This window comes from Ammospiza caudacuta, chromosome 4, assembly GCF_027887145.1.
Source record: "Ammospiza caudacuta isolate bAmmCau1 chromosome 4, bAmmCau1.pri, whole genome shotgun sequence".
Lineage (NCBI taxonomy): Eukaryota > Metazoa > Chordata > Aves > Passeriformes > Passerellidae > Ammospiza > Ammospiza caudacuta.
In genome coordinates, this window is record NC_080596.1 from 22,572,734 (window position 1) to 22,594,342 (window position 21,609).

Below are 21,609 nucleotides of genomic sequence, written 5' to 3' on the forward strand. Positions count from 1 at the left end.
CTTAGGCAGACCTGTGTTAAGAGTTTCTTGTAAAAGTTGGTTATTCTAGGCATAGACAGATCTTCTGGCCTACATAAAATGACTGCTTACCCTTCAACCCATGCTCTTTTTCTTGCAGACCTTTCAGCAGCACAGAGAAAATTTGCCCATTCTCTGAGAGACTTTAAATTTGAATTCATTGGTGATGCAGAGACTGATGATGAAAGATACATAGGTAGGTAAGAAATGACTATGAGTGGCTATATTTTGTCAATGCCATCCTGCAACATGATTAAACTTTCTTTGTATTATTTTATATTACAGATGCCTCACTTCATGAGTTTTCAAACTTTTTAAAAAATCTTGAAGAACAAAGAGAAATTTTGGTGAGTTGCAATTAAAGATTTAAAAAGCTGTGCACATAGCAAAGAGATCAACATTAGGTGAAATTGCTTTGTTAGTATCACTGACTTAACATTGGGAGCTCTCATTGTGCAGCCTCTGGTTCTGTAGTCTAGAGTGCAGACAACACCTTCTCATTGAAGAAGAAATCTGTATGGTAGGGATGGATAAATATGAGTTGGTTTAAAATAGTCATGCCCAGGTTAATTATGGCTGGGATGAATGGGAAAACCACCATAAGTTTGTTTACCATTTCCAGTAAAAAGCAAAATGAAAGAGTTAATGCTGCAGCAGGAGATACTCAAGTTTTGGCAATTCTCCAGCTTTGGATCCAGTTTCTCTGTAGCTCTAGCTTCAATGCTTTTGTGAATCTGGGATGCTATCTGTTGTATTTATGAAGCAGCAGACTTAGAAACCTTTACCTTCTATTTGAGCTTCAGTGAGAGGTTGGAGCTGCAGACAATTGCTCTATTGTGTAAAAGTTCTCTGTTCTTTGTTCTGTTGCTTGTGATTGCTTGGGGTGTAATTGGTGAATTATGGCTCACGTTGGCTACATGTAGAGCAGGGGCTGAGAGCTCTGCCAAACACCTTGCTACCTGGCTTTCCTGACTTTTCAGAAGATGGGGGTTTCCTTCTCGATGGTTTCTTTCTGGTTCTTCTCAGCAGCTGCGTGCCCAGCTTTTGTTTCAGAGCAGTGATTCATAGAGCAGCTGCTGTGTACCCAGTTTTCTTCTGAGTCAGGCCAGACTCTCCATCTGGGACATGAGCTTAGATCTGACATGATAGCAATTGCATTTCTTGGTATTTGACATGTGATGATATCTTTGCCTTCCTGGAAATCAGTGATCCCTTGGCATCACTGAGAGGAAGCTGAGACTAATCTGTCTTCCCTGCTTCCTTCTGCCAGAAGCTGTGCCTGCAGTGCAGGATTATGTAGATAAGTGATAAAAGAACTTGTGAAAAATTCTTTTTTCCATGTTTCTCTTTCCAGTCCTGATCCCAGTAATAGTCATTGTTCCTTGTAAGTGGTGTGTTCTGTTCTGGTAAGCTGTTCTGGAACTACACTCGGGTCTGAATTAGGGTCAGTGTGGTTCTTCACACTTTCCTAAAAACTGTCTTTGCACAGGAGAGACACTTTTTCAGTGTTTTGAACTGTTTTGCTAAATTATAGAGATTGGCTCAAGTATGTTTCAGTACTTCTTTTGCTTTTCATAATTCTACAGTATAGTCTTTACTCTGCTTTTTCCTGTCATCCATAACTGTACTTTATTTTATTGAATTGCACAAATCTAATTAATGAAAATCTTTAGGAAGTTTTATAATGAAAAATACTTAATGAGCTGCCACATTATTTTGATGTCAGGCTTTTGAGGGATGACTTAACAATTCCATGGCACATTTCAGCGACTGAATCAACAGCTCTTCAGCAGGGATAGATCACCACCACAGCAGGCTGTGCAGAATCCAGTGCTGTCTGTCTGGATTGTAAAACACTTCCATTGTTCAAACTGAATGCCATGAAACTGTATTAACTTACTTTTTTGGTATGGTGCCCATGCTTACACATAAGGTGCTATCATACTGAAAGCTAACTTGTGTCAGTTTCTTGATAGGAAAAGGATGAAATGCAGTTTGTTAGAACTGTGACTGATGAAAAACAGGGAGTATAAATTGTAATGGGGAAAATATTTATTACCAAATGGAAACAGAATATATTCACTGAGTTACCAGATGCGTGGCCTTTTTATTTCATCTGTAGCCTAGCAAATGTTATGTATCATTTCTGGAGTGAGCTTATGTAACAATGGCCATAAGTCTCTGAGAAAATGATTGTGTGGTGACTGGAAAAGATAATTTCCAGCATCTGCTCCTCTGACTATTTTTTTTCTTTTTTGACTTCTCAGTGGATGTTTTAACAGTGGCATGAGCTCTAGAGATACTCCCATGGAGAATATTAGGACATGTTGCATTCACAGATGTTTGGAATGAGGTCAGGGATCCAAAGACTTTCCATTAAGATGCAAAGTATATAGCAGCATTTTTTTTCAAAAGCCCTCAGTCTTTGTTAAGAATGTTCATTATTAAGCATTTCACCCCTTACTATTTTGAAGACAACCAGAGGATTTTGGACCGCTGTCTTCAGTGCCAATGTGTAGTTAAACAGGTAGGCAAATTTCAGGCCCATAAAGTTATATTAAAGAAATCAATGAATAATTACAGGACAAAAGGCATTTCAGACACTGCTGTGCATTTTGGTTTTTTAGATACTTGAGCAAAGGGTTCTTTTTTTCAGAACCGCATTGTAAATGAAACAAATTTCCACTTAAAATACATTCTAGACTCAAAGTAAGTGCTCATCATCTCCTCTTCTCATGGTTTTCTGAAATTGTAGTGAATCCAGAGTCCATAAAACTTGCTGTCAGTGTTTACAATGAATGATGACCAGAAAGGTAAATTTATCTGGTGCATACTTATTTGGTGGATATTATTTCATTCAGATGGGATCTTGCACTTCATGGTTTCATCATTTCTCCCATCTTTTTCAGAGGTGAAATTATATTCCAGGTGTCAAAGGATTTAGTTCCATATAAAAAGGGAAGTTGGCAATAATCCAAACATTTCACTGAAATTATTACAGAGTGGTCAATAAAAAACCAAATTACATCTTTCTGTAGTGCTGTAGCTTGGTGATACTTCCCAGGGCAGAAATAGATAATTTTGTCCCTGAGAATATTCTGGAAATTATTTTTAGACATTGAGGGTGAATGGAGTTGTAGGACATAGTTTCTGCTCCTTTGGCACTGCAGAAGTGCTGTGGATGTTCAGGGATGGCAGGGAGCTTGGCAAGGTGGTAGGAAAAGGTAGGCTGAGCAAGGCCCAGCATGGTGATGCTCAGATGCTCTGTCTCAGTACCCAGCTGTTCCCCTGCTTGCCAGGGAGAGCACCAAACCCTCCCTCCCAGCCCCACTTTTCCTGGCAGCAGAAAGGAGCTTTGATTCTTGTGAGGGACTGAGAACAGCAGGTTCACTGTCTGCCCCCATTTGAGCTGTGGTGGTGAGCAGAGAAGCGTTACCTGGTTAGACTGTGCTTGTTGGTCCTTTCCTTCACACCTCCCTTTCTCCATCCCAGCTACTCCTAAACAACCAGCTTGCCCCTAATTAGTTTTCCCTGTTGATTCCAGTCTTGCTAAGTCATAACCAAATTTGATAGCTCTTGCATTGTTCCCTCAGTTATCTTGGCAGTGCTTGGCACTGCTGCTATGGTCAGCTTGGTATGCTGGCTTTGAGTGCTTTCTTCCTTGGAGTTCCTCTGTCCTCCTTGGAGTTTATCTGCTTCTGGAGTTCACATGATTCTTGTCAAGGGCTGGTCTAACCTGTTCTTAAAAAAATTACAGGAACATGGATTTCTCTTTAGTCTCATATTTAGTCTTCATTTTTTTCACCTCCTGTTCACACTGAGTCTCCTTTGCTACAAGTTAAGCTGGGAAACATTTGAGAATTTTTCTGCAGTAGTCATGGAATAAAACTGATCACTTTTCCTTCATAGTGGTATTTTTATGGTTACCCTTTCTAAGTGGTGTTTTGCATCTGTATTTTTCCTTGTTCATTTTAATTACACTGTGTTTAGACCTTCTATCTTTTATGTTAGAATTACTGCTTCCTCCTCCTCTTCTTGCTTTTAAGTTGCTGCTATGCTTGCTCTTCTACCGTCCTTTGGGACCTTGTTTGCCTCTCCCTTTAGTTTGCTTTGCTGACTTCCTAAACTGTTCTGAAGCAAAGCCCCTCCTGACTTGAATGCAGTTAATACTTCTGTTGTGTAATGTAGGAATACCTCTAATGGCTCTTAAGGAGTGCTTACTCCCCTGAAGGCCTGTTTTCCCCCTTTGTTGGATAGTTTGCTGTAATTTAACTGAGGTTTTTTCCCTTCTGGAGATAATTAAAATCTGTTGCCTTATACACCATCATTGATTTGACACTCATTTCAGTTCAATAATGGTTTTATAGCTTCCTTCCTCTCTCTTTTCAGATACATATGAAGAACCTCTTTTCCTTAGGCTTTTTTTTTTTTTTTTTTTTTTTTTGCTGCTGCCAAATAAAATGGTTTTTACCTTCTTTCTAATTTTGCCCCTGCACACTCATCTATTTTCTTTTCACTCCATTACATTTCTCTTTGTATAGGCTTTCTGATACAATTATATTCACCTTCTATTCCCTGTGGTTTCCCAAGGCAGTATAAATAAGTTGTTTTACTTTGATACGTTCTCTTCTGTTTCCTGCTACATTTTTCACACACTTCTATCCCTTCAGATGTCCTAAGAGGAAAGGTACTATGCAGCTATATTTTAAAGTCGTTTTCCTCCTTTTTATTTTTTTTTTTAGAAAAAAAAGAGCTTGTTCTTTTGCCATGGGTATCTTTGCAATTTTGGCCTCTGAAAAAATTCATTTGCATTCTTTGTCAGTTTTGCCAGCTTGGCAGAATCAAATCCAGATTAGCATCTCTGAAAAGCAGAGTTATTCCTGGCATATATCAGGAGCACAAGAAATGGTTTCTCTATGGATTTTTAAAGAGATATCCCTGTGAGATCGCTCTTTTAGTCTTTCTTTTATTTCTTCTTAAAAAAAAAAAAGGGGGGGAGAGGGTTTCTCAGTTGTGCTTTCACAAGTTAAAAGACATTGTAAGCTTTCAAAGGTATACACTCCAAAGTTTAAAGATATACTTTAAGTAATCTGTACACATATGTACATTTACTTATTTATTCTTACTTAAACTCCCTCTTATGATAAGATATGGAAGTGCATGAGTATTTATTTCACAGGTGAAGTGCTCACTTAACACACAGTGTTCTGAATAGCCAACTCTGTTACCTTTTGTCCAGTGACTTTTGTGTCTGGATCCAATTCAGCGGCTGACTCTGCTGTGAAGATGGTGGTATTAATTTTTCTAATCTTTTCTTTGGCACTCTTCATGCAGTATTTAAGGGTAAATCTTAATCTCGCTTGACAGTAGTCTGAAGAAATCTGTGTGAAGGAGCAATCAGTTGACTCACTGATCTGGAGTAAGAAAGTACCCAGTAGTCTTAGATGTGTGATGCATTCAAGATCTGTTCAACAAGAGTTCAAGGCATTAGGTAGTGCTCCATATGTTCAGATGCTTTTAAGTCTGCTGACAGTGCAAACTGCTAAATATATCTGCCAAGACAATGGAAAGGACATAATTGTTGACCACTTCTGAAAAATTAGGCTGCCAGCAGTACATTGAATATTTCAGATGCAGAGATAGAGGCACAGATGAAACAACATGTCTCAGGAACAGCATTTGAATACCTTAATTGCAGCATCTACAGTCTTTTCTGTGCAATTTTTCTAATTTAATAAAACATTATCCAGTTTTAGAATCAAGCAGAACAACTGCTGCCATATCTCATTGCCCAGCCTCCCCTTTTCCTCTGCTGGGCATGAGACCAGATGACAATCCTGTAATTATCAGAATATGGAACACAAAGGTAGAACAATGAGTATTTCAGCCACATCTTACTCTGATTTGGTGGCTTCTGACATTGAATGTTTCATTTATTTGTTGGGTTTTGAATGTCATGTACAGTCTTCTGAAATAGTTTTGTGGGTTACATATGAACTTGCCCACATCAATCTATAAACCAAAGATGACTTGCCTGTACAATAGAAAAAATAAGTTCAAAACCAGATCTGGGTGTGTTCCTCCCACCTCTGAGTGAACACAGCTGACAAGTCCTGTTACCACTGGCTTCCTCTTCCAGATAACTCTGTGGTCTCACATGCATCAGCATCATTCACTAGAGAATTTTCATTCTGTTAGTTCATCATTGGGAAATGTTTGGAATTTGCATTGTAAAGCTGTCACCAGTTTGGATTTTGCTGGTTGTTAATAACAGCACTGTTTCTTCTGGAGGAAAGCGCTGACAATTGAGCAATTCATTCTTGACTGAATACTGATGCTGTTGTTTGCTGCTGGACTCCTTGACTTTCAGAGGCATCTTTTTGCTCAGTGATGAGCTTTGCCATGCACCAAGAAAATGGGAATTATGCATTTTTCTTTTCTGAGCAGTCTTTTTGCTTGGTCAGGACATAGAATGTCTATGGTACAAAAACCAGACCATGTTCTGGTGTGTTGGTGTTTGCTGAGGCAAGGCCTTCCTTAGAGGAGTTATCCCCAGATTTCCTTCACTGCAGATGGGGAAAACTCGTTGTTTGCAGTGTGTGAAAGTCTGTTTCTCTTTATTTTGTTTTCTTGTTTGTTATAATTATGGCTTTGTAGTATTTTTCTCTTTATAGTGGAATGTATGAATAAGAATAAACTTACTCAGGAGACAGGACTATTAAATAGTTTTCAGTAAATAATCTTTACTAAAACCTACTGTCTATTTAATTATCTTTTGTTTAAAAAAGGAAATTGTGTATTGTTTCCTTATGATACCAATCTGATTTTAGAGGCCAGCAGTTTCATGACAAGGAATTCAATGAGGGCAACATTTCAGAGTAGGGCACAGCACAGCACATGGATCATAGGAGGCCCTTTTAGTTATCTGTCCTTAAGGTGAGTCATGAACTTCCAGGAGGTGAACAGGAAACAACTTTTCTGTAGAAGGGTGAACTCATGAGTCCAGCTGTTCAATTTCCTGTAAGGCAAGGCTGCTGCTTGTGAAGGAATTAGGAAGTACAGAGCACAGGATTCTGCCTGTATTGAAGCTTGTGAGGCAGTGGCTCAATGGTCTAGGAAATTCCCCTTGGAACAGTTTGAGAAACTTCTTGTCTTCCTGCCAAACTCTGAGGGGTATTTCTCTGGAACACCTAAGAGGGAGGTGATGTGTTTTGTTACAGATGCCTCCTGGTGCTTCAACAAAATATGTTGTCTCTAGGTGAGGTGTATCACTGGTCCCCCTGGCTCTCTTGTTACCAGATGTTTTCCTCCACAGCAAATTAATCCACAGCAATGGATGTCACTTTTTTTTTATAGCTTCTGCACACATGCAAAGATACACAAGTATTAATGTGCTGTGAGACCTCCTTACAAATCCTTTAGTCTATGTACTGCAGGCTTTCTAAAAACCAAAAACTCCTATGTCTGTATTCCCAATGTGTGCCTGAGGCCCTTTCAGTGTCTAATACTGTAAAGCTACAGGGAAAGCTCTGGAGCAGGGAGAAAATCCAGAAATGTTTATTAGAAGAAAACTTGATTTGAAAACAAAATAATGAGCCTTGGGGGTAGTTTGCACTGTCTGCAGTCATCAGTGCTCCAGATGAATGCAAAACCAGTGCTGAGGTGTGGTTATAGAGAGACACCTCTGTCTGTAGGGCTGGCAGGGGTGTTGGCTGTGCAGCTAACTGGGGGCATGTGTAACTGTAAGAGCAAATCATATTCTCGTGGGAAAAGAAAGAATAGAGATTCAGGCTTTGCAAATAACATCTGATGTTTTCAGTAGTGGAATTGTATCTGCAAATTTTAATAGTACAGGGTTTAAGGCATAGGTCTTAATGCTTTGAGAAATTTCAGTAGCAAATCATTATATGAAGTAGGAAAGCTTTTTGGGTAAAATAATATTCTTTATATATTTTTCTCTCTTCCAACATTGGAGGTGTCAGAATTGGCTTTTTTTTTTTTTTATTAGGCTCAGATTTTCTTAGGGAAAACACAACCATATCCTCTGTAAGTAGAAGAGCAGCTGTTGTGGCATGTATCTTTATTGGAAAGTGAACTTCTTTATCTAGCAGCACTGTCAACTATTTTGTTATTGAGTCCCTGCTAGGTATGTCTTCCTTTCTGCCTTCTCTGTTGCACTCACTAAGGCAAAGCTTCCTTCCCAGATCTGGTTTCATTGACACTTGCTCTGTTTCATGGGCTTTGCCTTACTGACATGTTGGCCTCCCTCATAGCTTTGTTGAGGGACAATCAACAATCCTGCCTGACTACAAATAAATCTGTCCAGTTGGTATGCTCAGAAACTAAACCCCCTCCTTTATGCAAGGCATCCAATCTGCATTCCAGTTCCCGAGGTGGAATTGGGAGCTCAGCGTTCCTGTGTTGCATTGCAGGCTGCAGGAAGGTGTATGTTTATGGCTTAATTTTTCTTCTTTCTCACTAAACCTTTTTTTTTTTTTTTTTTTTTTTCTTTGTGGGAGAATGCATCAATTCAGACTGGAGCAGAGTCAGGATATGTATTTGCCTCACCACCAGAGTTGTTGATGAGCAGTGTGCAATTTCCAGTGCTTCCAGTAAAGGCTGAGCTCTAATGATATTTTTAGGCTGAAGGCTGGGAGGCCAGTGCTGCATTCGTCTAATAACAAACTTTGATTAACTTAGGTTGGTTTAACCTTTTTAGCCACTGAACTTTGAGGAGAGCTCTTGTGGGTTGCTACTCCTTTACAGGCTGTACAAGCAGCCTTCCTCTTCTGCAGTATAAACCTGCTTGTGCCTGGAAAGGGAGTGGGAACTTAGAGAACCTGCTCCTGCCTGCTGCAGGAGAAAGCAAGAGGAGCACTGAATGCTGGTGCCTGGTGTTCTCTGTCAGATAACCGTACATAGGAGGAGGTGTTGGTGGAAGCAATTTGTCCTTAAACATCTGTACTCTAACCTTTTCTGGGAAGGGAAGAAGTGACAATCTAAATGGAGTCATCTTGTGGAGTGCCACTGACTGCTCAGTGACCTGTTGGGTCTTGCTGACCTGACTGAGAAAGTATCCAGCAGCTGTGAATGAGCTTGCTAATGGATTTACCTGTGCCTTTGAGGGCTGCAGTTGGAAAGAGAGGTTGGGGCCCCTTAATCTATGATCTGTACAACTTCTCTGCTGAGCAAGTGGAGTTCTGTAAAGGCATCTGAAATAGACATACACAAAGCTGACAGCATGCTTCAGGATGTGGGAAATGTTGGATAGAGTGATCTTCTGAGGTGCTGATGGCACTGATGACTTTACTGCTGCTGTTGCCAGGTTTATGTTCAAGTTCAGTTAATTCTTTGACCTTTCTGTAGGTGCTGCAAACAGAGCAGGACTAGCCTGAGCAGTCTGGGACTGTCTGCCCGGGACATGTGCGCACATTGGGTTAAACATTTCTGGGCATTCCTGAAACTCTGACATTCACAAAGCTGGTTAAAATTCTGTTACCTGAGACATGACCTTGTTAGTTAGCTTGGTTCACTTATGACTTGTGTGCCACAGTTTGCCTGCCAGATATAATTGAATATATATTTGTTTCATGTAGGTTTGGATAGATGAGAGGTGTAAAAAAATGGATTTTAAAATGTCGTTTCAAATAGTACATTTCTGTCATAATCTGTCAGGATTAGAGAAGAAGAGGGATGAAAATGAATGTAAGAGTCAAGACAGAAGTTGAAAAAGGAAGGAACATCTAGTTTCGTATTAATCAACTTAAATGCCTAGTTTAACTTTTGCTGGAACTTTTCCATTTTAACATGATTCTAGTTCTGAAGACAAGTACAAGTGATAATTACAAATATATTTAGGTAATCTCTTGCTTGTTTGCTGATTTTTTATCTACAGTTTTAAAAAAAGACTTGTTTTAAGTTTCCGAGTTATAAATAAGCTAAGAATGAATAGCAGTGAAAATAATTTCTTTCTATAAATAATAATACATCTTTTTTGGAATTTTTCATGACAAGCATGGATTCTGTGTACTGGAAAACTGCAGGAATGAGTCTCTATTTATTCTTGTATTGGAGGTATTTTAATTATGTGCTTGGTCAGTCAGAAGAACATCTCTGTAATTCACTGTTGAATTTACCAGTCTTGTATTCGTATATATGGGCTGGTATGAAGCTCTGTGAGAATGACCAAAGCTCTGCAAAACCTCACTCCACCCAGAAGTAATCAAGAGTCCTGTTATTTAACCCAGGCACAGAAAGCAAAGGGGGTGACAAATCATAAAGTACCTTCATGGCAGGCGCTTGGGGATACATCTGTTAATAAAAGTCTAAGTTGTCCAAAATGAGAAATGTCTTTTTTGGAAGGAGGGAAAGCTTGTTTTTCTTTTAATGAAAGAATTACTGACATATCATCCCACTGGCAGCAGTGGAATCTGCTTGTTGGCAGTTGCTGAAGAGAACATCCCATTTTGATTTAAAGATTATTTTCTGCTTCAAACAAATTCCTTTAGTGGTTCCCATGGTTAATACTGCACAGGAGTAGCAGGATTTACAGCCCTGCTGTTTTATGAAACACAGCCTTTTATGTATATATTTTTCTTTATTTTGTATTTTTCCTTTGTTACATCAAGGTGCTATGGTTTTCTTTGATTTGGACTTTGTGTTCAGCATACATTCAATGCGTGTTAACCTTACACTTTTTTGTGTAAATGTTCAAACATCCAATAAGCAACTTGTCATATTTGTTAATTATTTTTAACCCTCTAACCATGTGAGTGTTCAGTTGTTACCTCTAAATGGTTTGAAATTATTCCAGGAATTGTGGTGCTTTACCTCGTGGAAGCTTGTGCTGTCCTCTCAGAATTTTCTTCCGAGGAGCTTTCTCCTTCACTTTGTTAGAACAGAGAACAACTTAAAGTTTTCCAGTACAGAAGGACTGATTGTGGGGTTTCCAGGCTCTCCACTCTGACTTGAGAGTTCTTTTCCTGTTGCTCCCAAGGGTGCACTGAAGGGTGCTTTAAAATGGTTTTGGCAAAGTCAGGAGCTGGATGCAGAGGGAAGTTCTGTGCTGAGAAAACGTGCTCTGAAGTTAGGATGTAGCTGTTCTGTGGGTGACTGTGCAGCAGCAGTTTGGCCCAGACTTGCCAGCCCTTTGGGTTTCCAGTTAGCTGCAGGTTGGTGTGCTGTGCTGGCCCTGCAGACATGTGGGTTGCTGTGGTTACAGTGAATTGGCAGCATGACTCCCACAGTAATCCCTCATGGCTGCAGGGATGGGCGGGAGCAGTCAGATTTGTGTTGTGCCAGATCTCGGGTACATCCCTGTGTTTCATGATAAGGATTTTCTGAAGTGTTCCAGAAGGCTGGTTTAAGCCTGTGATGTTTTATCTGAAGATTTTCGCTCTAAAGGGAGGAGAAAGGGGAGGAAAGAGAGAGAAAGTTTCTGTTGTATGTTAGGGGATTCCAGGGAGCTCTGCCTGAACTCTTGGCCTCCCAGCCCAGTGGCTGTGCTAAGCCCAGTGCTGGGCATGATTTGTTCTGTGGGTCTGCCTTAGAACAGACCAAAAGGTCTGCTCCACCTGCAATGCTTTTGCCATCTTTTCCATGCTGCTGCTGTGTTCAAGAAGTACCAGCCTTTCCTGAAAGTTCAGATATTTAAATTCTTTAAAACTTTTTTATTTTTTAATATAAAATATTTCAAAAATTTTAAAAAATGTTTTTAAAATTCCAAGTCTTGTTTGTGCCAAATGGAACCCTGCTCCATCTTCAGGGAAATTTCATGTGAATTAGTAGCTGCTCAGATTTAATAAGCTACAGTTTTCTGTTCTATGATGGAATGTTGTGTCCTCCTTTTTTCTTTTTGCAATGGCCATGAGACTTTATATTGTAAGTGCAATGGTGGATGCTCACCCAGTCATCTCAATAAACCTCTTGTTTATTGGCTTTGCACCTCTTTGATTTTATAATTTAGCTTAAGGTCTTATTAATGTACTTAAGTGTGGTAATATTTGGAGATTTATATGAATGCCTAGTGGCTTTAACTGCCTTAAAAGATTATTGTTTGCTACTCACTAGTCTATTCCAGAGTTGTCTGTAGTGCTTCTTGTTGCAGAAATCTTTGCATCCCCCAAATGGAGCTTATTTGTCCTCTGTGTCATTCTGGTGTTCAATCACTGAGGCCTTCAACCTGATCTGCAAGACTGCCACAAATGAAGCAGTTGCAATTTTGGGTGCAATCTGGAAATTTCTGAAATTTTTGCATTTGTTTTAATTTAATTTTCCTGATAGTGGATTGATTTAAGAAATTTTGTAAGCCTGAATGAACTCTGATGTGATTTTTTTTTTTTTTTTAGTTAGAAGTTTTAACTTGCATGCTTCTATTATTTTACCTCAGAGCTTCCTTGCTTTTTACTTTTTGTTGCTGATGTGACTCATCAATCTGGCTGCAGAAACCTAACCCATGCTTTTTTTTCTTCAGGCAATCAGTGTTACTGAAACTCTGATCAAACCTTTGGAAAGATTTAGGAAAGAGCAGCTAGGAGCTGTAAAGGTTTGTCCCTCTTTTCCTTTATAAGTTTGTTTTATTTCTCTACTTGGATTGCATTTTAATGACATGTAATTGGCAGAAACATGCTATTGTTTATGCTTCATTTGTTCACACTTTTTTTTTTGTTTCTACTTTGAGAACTTGCTTCAGAAACAAATGGAATGTGTCAAGAAGAGAAGAATGTGTCCTTTCCCTTCCTTCTCCCCACCTCCCTTATCTCCTGTGTCTGCTAACAGCCTTCCCCCCCTTCCTAATGGGTAACCCTGTTCTGCTTTGTATTTGCCTGCAGTTGCACAACCAAGGGCTGAAAAATATTAACTGCCTAAAGGAGCTCACTCATCCATATGCTTTTAACTACATTTTTGCCACCTGCAAGCGAGAATTACCTTTATTTATTTTTTTGTTTTGAATAAATGACTCACTGGCTCTGTATGCATGGGAATAATAGGGATGAAGAGGCTGAGGACAAGATCTCATTGAAAGTATTTTTGATAAAAGCATTTGGTCATTTTTTTTAAGATTGTCACTAAGTTGTGAATATTAAAAAAAAAAAGCTAAGTGAAAATCATGCATTAAGTACATATTAGATTTGGATAAAAGTAACAAGGACAAATTTGTGTCTGCCTGCCTTCCTTGGGGTGAGAAATTTAAGTGCTTATTAAAAAAAAAAGCAGAAAAGAAAGAAACCAGCATTACAGTTTTCTGTTGTAAAACTCAATACATTTTCAAAATACCTGCATATGGTTTATTTTACAATTTCATGTCTTCATCACCAGTGATATTTAGTGATGTTAAGACAATGTTTCACTTATGAGAGCACTGTGCATTTTGACTTTGGCAGGAATGATTAACATGTCTGCATATGATTTCAGTGTTCATGAACTGAAAATGCTCTGTGGATCATAAATCCTTTCAGTTCAATGGTACAATGAGCTTTGTACAATTTTATGGACTTGAGAGAAGCATATTAGGTGACCCAACCAACGCACAATAAAAACTTGGTCTGTAGTATAGCCAGTCTTGCAAGGAATGAGAGAATTTTTTCTCAATGTAACCCATTGTCATAGAACCAGCTGTGTAATGAATGCGTTATTTCAGCAGTATTTTTGCTGTTAAAGAATATTGCTGGTTTTGGGGTGAGAACTCCTAATGCTTTAAGTTATCTCATATCTTCACTCATTTCCTAGTGAGAATTCTCTTCCTGATCCTTCTAACACAAATTAAATTCACAAAGCCTACTTCTCCCATTTTGTTTGGATGGATGTTTCTTTCCTTGTGTCCCTGCATACTGTTTCTGTGAAGCTGTAGCTTTTATTTCTGATAGAAACTTTTTTTTTCAGAATTCTGTCAAAAAAAGTTGTTTAAACCTTTAAATAGAAGTCTTACATAATTGTATAAGGTTTAAATAAAAACCCTCTAAAAATATTTAGCTCTTGGAATATTCTTAACTGAATATTTATTCAATATAATCAAAACACTGACATTGGAAATATAACTCTGCTTAGCTCTGAAAACCAACCTATGGCATCTAGTGGTGAAATATATCTGCAACATTGTGTAGTATTTGCTTTAGGAAAGATCTATGCTTTACCATTAAAAAATAAAAGTTGAATCTGCTGCCTCAGATTTTTTCTGTATATTACATCCCTTTGCTGATGAAATGGTCTGAGTTAAGCTGAAGAAAAGGAAGGGGAAGAAAGTTTAGCTTCATAGAGCTGGAAGCTGAGACACTTACTGAATTACCCCTTATTGACAGTTGTTGCTGCACTAATCCCAAACTATGTGTGTAAAGTTTCTGGCTTTGTCTGTTAAGAAGTTAAGAGAACTCTTTTTTTTTTTTTTTTTTTTTTGGGGGGGGGGCACTCAAATATTCACCACATCAATGGAAATTTTACTGGTATAAACACAGAGATTCACCTATTTTCCTGCACTTTGTTCCTAATCCCCCATGTTGCTAATATGTTATCTCTAATCACCCTGATACTATATGCATATGTTCGTGTTTCTCAGTCGATAACAAATATTTTTTAAGATTCATTTTTTAAAAGAAATTATGAGTGTCAGAGTGGGGGAAAAAATTCTGGTAGAAGTCCTTGCTGAGAAGCAATCCTAAAGAGCCTCTTTAATGTACTGCCATCTTCAGAATCTGATGGTTCAGAGAGCAAAAATGTGTGTCTCTTCTAATATAGTACATATAGTAGTGTTCAAAATGAAAGGTTAAGAGGAGAAAAAAAGAGCAATTATGTCTGTAGAGTTTAACCAGGGGTTTGGTTAGAATACATCTATATGTGATTTCAAATCTACAGATGAGGAAAAATATTTTAATTTAACTAGTATCTTTCTGATGATTAAATCTGCCAGTTCTTGAATATGTAGTTAAATACTTGATTTTACATATTTGAAGTTCTTTTCAACTGCAATTAGATATGCTAAAAGTAGCTTCAAAACTGGTTTGTTGAATTCATGAATACTGATTTTTGCACTAATGCAGAGGAACCGAGGAATCAATTTGTTTCACAATATTTTCTACCAAATTAGATTCAGAAACTCAGATTTCCTAAAAAAAGTAATGACTGTCCCTCTTCTAATACATTGCTTTTGGTGGTCAGAGAAATAGTTTTGCATTGTGCAAATGATATTCCTACTTGTATGTGAGAGTTTTTTCTTTTGATACTGTGATATTAAGTTTTATGGATATTTTTTCTTTTTTTTGGGGGTTTTTGTCATGGGCACAATAAAACTCTGGTAGAAATAGGAATTCAGCACTGAGGTTGTTGTATAGCTTTAAAATGAAGAAATCCTATGAAATATAGAGGTGTATTTCCTTTGGGTTTCGAGCTGTTGGAATTTCTCCCTTGTCAATTTTAGAAAGTTATTTTTTCAGTGAAACTGATATTTCCATGTAATGCCTTTTATTCAAAAACAAGGTGGTCTGGATGATGCCTGAAAGTAATGAAAAATGCAATAAATCAAGAAGAAGCCAGGTTTTTTCTTTTTTAACTTAGAAGATGTAAGCATCTGTGTGATAAGCTGCACCATAATGATGCAATGGGATTTCATTCCAAGTTAGCCTTTAAATTAATTTTTAAAATGAGATGGAGCATATTTTTCTCTGCTTTTTGGAGCTATGAATTTTTTTCCTCTTTCTTCCTGATGAACTAGAATTTTAACAGAAGAAAAATAGTAGACTTTTATATTGACATAATTGCTACTTTGTTTCTGCATCTAGGAGGAAAAGAAGAAGTTTGATAAAGAGACAGAGAAGAATTACAGTTTGTTAGAAAAACATTTGAATTTATCAGCTAAGAAGAAAGAGCTACAATTACAAGAGGTATTGTTGCCTCTCTTTTTTAATGCAGGCTGAAGACTTTGGGATAGGTAAATATACTTCTGCAAATGCAGAAACGGCATTCTCAGTGGTAAAACAAAGCCATTTTCTCATCTGGAAATGTTGGTGAGAAAATCAGTATTTGCTGAACTTAGTTCCTCCACCATTTTCTGAATCAAGGGTTTTGTGTGTATGAAACACTGAGTCTCATGTCATTTTTATATATAATTGGGGAAGAGGGAAGTGCAAACATAATGTGAAAAACTCTGAATTTCTTACAAGGCTTTATCATTCATGTAATTACATTGCATTGTGAGTATTCACTGAATGTCCTGTGCTAACACTTGCAGCAGAGGACAGCAATACTTTTATTCCCAAATAAAGGGGGTTTGTGCCTTTGCTTTTTCTCATGTTTTGAAGGTTTGTTTTGGTGTTTTTTTGAGTAGTGCTATAAAAAATTTGTTGACAATTTATAACTGATAGATTTGTTTTGCCTGGCATTCCTTCTGGTTCCCTCTGGGTTTATCATCATCAATTTATTTGTAATAGTTTTTATTTCTAGGGCAACAGCAAATAGTATGTGAAAAGACTGCTGGGAAATCTTGTAGAGACTTGCTATAGCCAGGAGGACTTTTTTCCCAGATAAATGTAATTATGTCAGAATTATTAATGCTTAGACTATAAAAAACCTTAATGTTTTCCTCAGGGATAACTCCTGTCCCTGCCCTCTACCCCATCCCCAACATTCTATGCCATTTTTCATAAACATGGTTAATATTACTGGCAAAGTTACCCTGGAATTTCTCTACTCTTGAGTTTCACTAAGATGTCACTTCACCATGCTGCACTTGCAGCATAGACCCTCAAATGTGTAAAGAAATGTCTTTTGGGGAGTTGAGTTGTCCCAGTGAAGTTATTGGGCATGGCTCATGTGTCAGGACCTGCACTTTAGTCAAATTGATCAGCTGCCAAAGAACTTGACGCAGACAAAAAGATAAAGGGCTGATTATGATCACTTGATGAAATATGGGTTCTTGATATCAAATCTGAAATGAGACCTAACCTCAATGGAAAAATACATAATGACTCTAAGAGGCATTTTGAAGCTGTCTCAAATATAGCCTGAAGCTTTAGAGCATGTGTGAAATCTAGAATGAGCAAATAGCTTTGTTTTAAATGTCCTTCAAAGTTTCATGAGCAAAAATTCTGAAATTCTTCAGTCAGGCTCTCACATTTATGTGTTTAATTTTGAAGTATAATTGTATAAGAAAAAAGGCCCTTAGGGCATGTTGTCAGAGAAGATAGGAAACAATTTCTTGCATAAGCTTAGAGAACAGGTGTATATAGTTGCATATGTATATATGTGCAATTATATATATAATTTAGTTTTATTCATGTCTAGCTGTGTCAGTTCCTGACTGGAGTAAATAGTGAGGGATAAATTTGACAAAAATTTGATGAAAAACATGCCATGTTGTGGAGTGTGTCTTAACATAAACACAAATTTTAACTCTCCTGGTGGTGGGATATTCCTGTAATTTTACTGAAGCATGGTGTGTTTCTCACTTCTCTCTTCCTTCAGTAGTGCACAAACTGCAATGCAACTTGCTGGGTGCATGGGGAGGCTCATGCCTCAAAAAACTGAGAGATGTGATAAAGTATGAATCTTTATCACATCTGGACTATGTGGTGGGCCAGATGTCCTCCAAGATCCACTTCAGAGTCTCTTTCTAGGGTGTTGTGGTACCCTTCGTGTATATATGATTAGAAGCTTAGCTGACAACTCAAACAATTCCTGTGTTTATAGGCTGACAACTCAAACAATTCCACAGTTTATGGGATGCATCAAAATGACATGGCTTGTTGAAACATATTTGCTTACGGAAATACTTATCAGGGCTCAATTTATTTAATGGCATTTGTGGTTATGCCCCTTTAACTGCTGAGAGTTCTCCAGCACAGAGCAGTAAAGCCAAGCAGGTCTTAAGGCAAAACTGTCTTAAAGCTAATTTGGTTTATCCTCTTAAAGCACAGCAGTCACTGTTCTGCCTGAAGTACGTAGGCCCAGTATTTAAGAGAGAGTCTGATAGTAAGTCTTGTCCTTTCACCTAACCCTTTCTCCACTTCCTTTGGTAATTCACTGTACATGTATTTTGTCTTATCTTTGTGGGCAAAGCCTAAGTGTTAGTTACTTAGAGTAACCTTTTCTTTAATGTATTTTAATAACAGTTCCTATTACCAAGTTTTAATATTAATTTAAATGAATCCTACATGTACCTTAAATAACAACTTCATAAAAAAATAGGCAGATGCTAGAAAGTGAAATATTTATATGCAGATGGGTGTTAGCTGAAATGTAGCTGTTCAGCATCAATATGGTGTTGGTATTTCTGCAAAGCTGTGCTAAATATCAGCTGCAGGTAGAAAGGCTGCATTTTTAGACACGGGATGCTCTGGGGAAACTTGTGGAGTGTTGTACCAATAAGTGAACTTTTTTCCATTGCATTTCTTGCCAGTGAGAGTGAGCACAGGTGTGGGATGGGTACAACAGCGTTCTGGCTATTTAACAACAGTTATTTGGGTTATAGGGTAAAATTTACAGCACCAGAACTGTAGTTTTCAAAAATAACTTTTTCTTCCTTAATTTGATTGGAGAGATGATTTCTCCCTTTTCTAATGGATGATGCTCTTAGCTCCCACTCTCTGTTTGGACAGGTACCTTTGCAATGCTGTTAAAAGTTGGATTCCCTAGAAAAGAAGCTTAAAGAGGTGTTGCTGGAATTTTTCTAAAAAGTCTAGCCTCATGATTCAAAACAACATATGTTATGTACTGAAAGGGAATTGCTGCTGCCGTTTAAAAGTATGGAATGATCTATGTTGTAACAAATCCCTCAAATATGGTGAAAGTTGTCTGCTTGCCACTTCTGTGTGTGTGTTACCCTGAAGCTGTCTGCACAATGTCTGTGAAACTTCATGAGGTGTGCTCTGTGTGCAGGCAGATAACCAAGTGGAGCAGAACAGAAAACACTTCTATGAGCTGTCCCTTGAGTACGTGTGCAAGCTGCAGGAGATCCAGGAGCGGAAGAAATTTGAGTGTGTGGAGCCTGTGAGTATCAGGGAATTCAACCTACTCTACCTTTCATAGGGGATGGAGAAGGAATGCATTTGGTCAAAGGCCAAGCTTTGCTTTCTGGAAAACACAATCAATTGAGTGACTTAACAGAATTTAAACTAACTTGTTACAGATACAGCTGTACAGATTCCTAGTGCAGATAAATTTAACCAAGCATGTCAAACCTTACCTCAGTAATAAGAACTGATTTGGAGCCACTGGTGTTGATTTTCAGAAAATGTGTGAAACCTTTTATGGTACTGCAAAAACCTCAATTCACACTGTGAGACAGAGTAGAGGAATCAAAAAGATGTTGGTGTCAAGATTCTTGCCTTGAGTTTTCTAACCAATGCAATGTAATTGCTGACTAATGCAAGGAATCTAATTTTAATTATGAAGGCTGGGCTTAGAGGCCTGCTAGTAAATAATTGCAGATATAAATCAATTAGGAGGGTGCTGCTGGGTAAGAAGCCCATTCCTGGGTAGCCTGATATGTTTAATTTCACTTGCAGTTGAATCTGTGCAGAAAGCAAGGGGTTTAATTTGATTTTGGTGGCAATGCTGTATGCACTGATGAGACTTTCTTAAATCTATGAGAAGAACTTATTCAGAAATTTTTCTGAAATGTGCAGTAGCTTGGTATTTTAAATACAAATGTATCAAACAACAAGAGAACAGTAAGTGTAATACTGAGAATAAATGGAGGATGGATTGTAGAAGCAACTTCCATTCTCTCATGCTCTGAAGTCTGTGCTTTTGGGCCAAGTTTGTCCTTTTATTCTGATACAACTGCTTTAATATAATAATGAAAGAAAAGTTTAAAATGACCCTAATCAAAATAGCTGGTCATTAAGCAGTTATTAAGAACTGTCTATTCTAATAGAGATAATTTCTGTGTGAAAAAAATTGCTGAAATACTTAAGGGGCAATAAGTTGCTGCAATTATATTAGCATTGTTTAAAGAAAGGCAAAATGATGTGAAAAGAGGGGTTGTGTGGCATTTTTCTAGTGTAGATATGCTGGCTTTTTCTTTTTTTGAAAAATATTTTTGTAACCCTTAATAGTTTTGCATTTGATTATTGTGTTTCAGACTGTTTGAAGTTTCCTCAGAGCCAGACTAGAAAAATGAATCTTCAAATTATGATCTTGCAACATGTCCCTTTCTCATTTCTGAAAGCTCCTTCTGGATGGGGGTGTATTTTGCCTAATTTGTACTTGAAGTTTACACTACACTAGAAAGCTTTGTACCGAATTCTTACTTCCTTTGCCCTTAATACTTAAAATTTATGGGTTTTTTGCATTTGTTGAAAATGCTTTATTTGCAATATGACTTCAGACTTTTATTAGATACATTGCTCTTTTATGTCTCACTTGCTTTGTTCCAGCAACCTGAACTAAACAGGAGAGTTAGACAGGATTACACCTCATGCTACTTCCAGTGTAGTATAACTTGTTTGTTCTTTTAAATTGAAATACTGAAGCCAGCATATGCTAAGTGGGTCACTTGCTGGTTCTGACGCAAAGTCAGATCTGTGCACAAGAAGCAGCAATGGCCAAAGCTTCCTTCTTGCAGCAAACCAGATGGCTGATGTGACAGTCATCTGCACGTGGTCATGAGCAGAGAGAGGAATGACCAGGGAAATGGTGACGAAAGGACAGAATGCTCATTACCTCCTTGTGCACAAATATGTGCTCCAGACATCATTGGTATCAGAGCAGTTGTAGGAAAAAGTTACATAGGAAAGTTTGGGAACATGGGATATAATTTCCTATGGTCAAATGGAAAGTAGAGATCAGTTGTGAAATTCCAGACAGGACCATCCAGAATGTCTGTATACATAGATCATCGTTTAGATTTAAATAGTACTCATAAAGTGTAGGCATTAATGGAAATTTATTTTAAAATAATATTTATGTAATCTATTTTAAAAAAAAAAAGCCTATGTGCAGCAATTGTATTGAAGAAAAGGGGAGTTTTTTTGTTTTAACAAGTATTTTTTTTTATTTCAGATGCTATCATTTTTTCAGGGTTTGTGCACTTTCTATCACCAGGGATATGAGCTTGCTAAAGACTTCAACCATTACAAAACGGCCTTGCAGATAAATATACAAAATGTAAGTTGAGTCTACTTTTGTGAGTAAAATCACTTGGTGAAGTTGCTGCATGTGCACTATCTGTATTGCCAACGCTTAAGAGTTCCATGTGAGTGCATTGCCTGTGAATTTTGGGGATATGGTGCCATCTTCTGGATAACCAACCACATCACTGAACAAATCATCACTAATTCCAGTGAGTTCTTTGTAAGTTCTAATAATACTGTAAAAAACAAGCATGAAGTAAAAGGCCTCCACTCCTTATTTAGTTTTTTTTTTGGAGATAGAAATAATGCAAGGATTACTTAAAATGAATTAAGTCTGTTAAAAATGCATAAAACACTGGATAATTCAGAGTATGGTAAATGAAAGATGAAGTTTTCAGTGTTTTGGGTGTACTTTGGAATTGAGTATGTGGTGGTCATGTGGAGGGTCATTTCCCTGTGGGGTACATTATCCATAACTAAGAAAAGGGAAGAAAACCAGCTGGTCACAGCAGTGTGGAGTTTGTCTTGC

The 21,609-nt window shown here is 37.8% G+C and overlaps 1 protein-coding gene across 1 annotated transcript in view; it reads left to right on the top strand.

Moving 5' to 3' along the window:
- ARHGAP10 (Rho GTPase activating protein 10) overlaps positions 1 to 21,609 on the top strand; it is a 137,728-nt gene that overhangs the window by 41,109 nt on the left and 75,010 nt on the right. The window contains exons 2-7 of the mRNA XM_058803089.1: positions 119 to 214; positions 304 to 365; positions 12,491 to 12,562; positions 15,789 to 15,890; positions 18,883 to 18,993; positions 21,010 to 21,114. Of these exons, the coding sequence (XP_058659072.1) occupies positions 119 to 214; positions 304 to 365; positions 12,491 to 12,562; positions 15,789 to 15,890; positions 18,883 to 18,993; positions 21,010 to 21,114 (548 nt within the window). The remainder of the gene's footprint in view (positions 1 to 118; positions 215 to 303; positions 366 to 12,490; positions 12,563 to 15,788; positions 15,891 to 18,882; positions 18,994 to 21,009; positions 21,115 to 21,609) is intronic.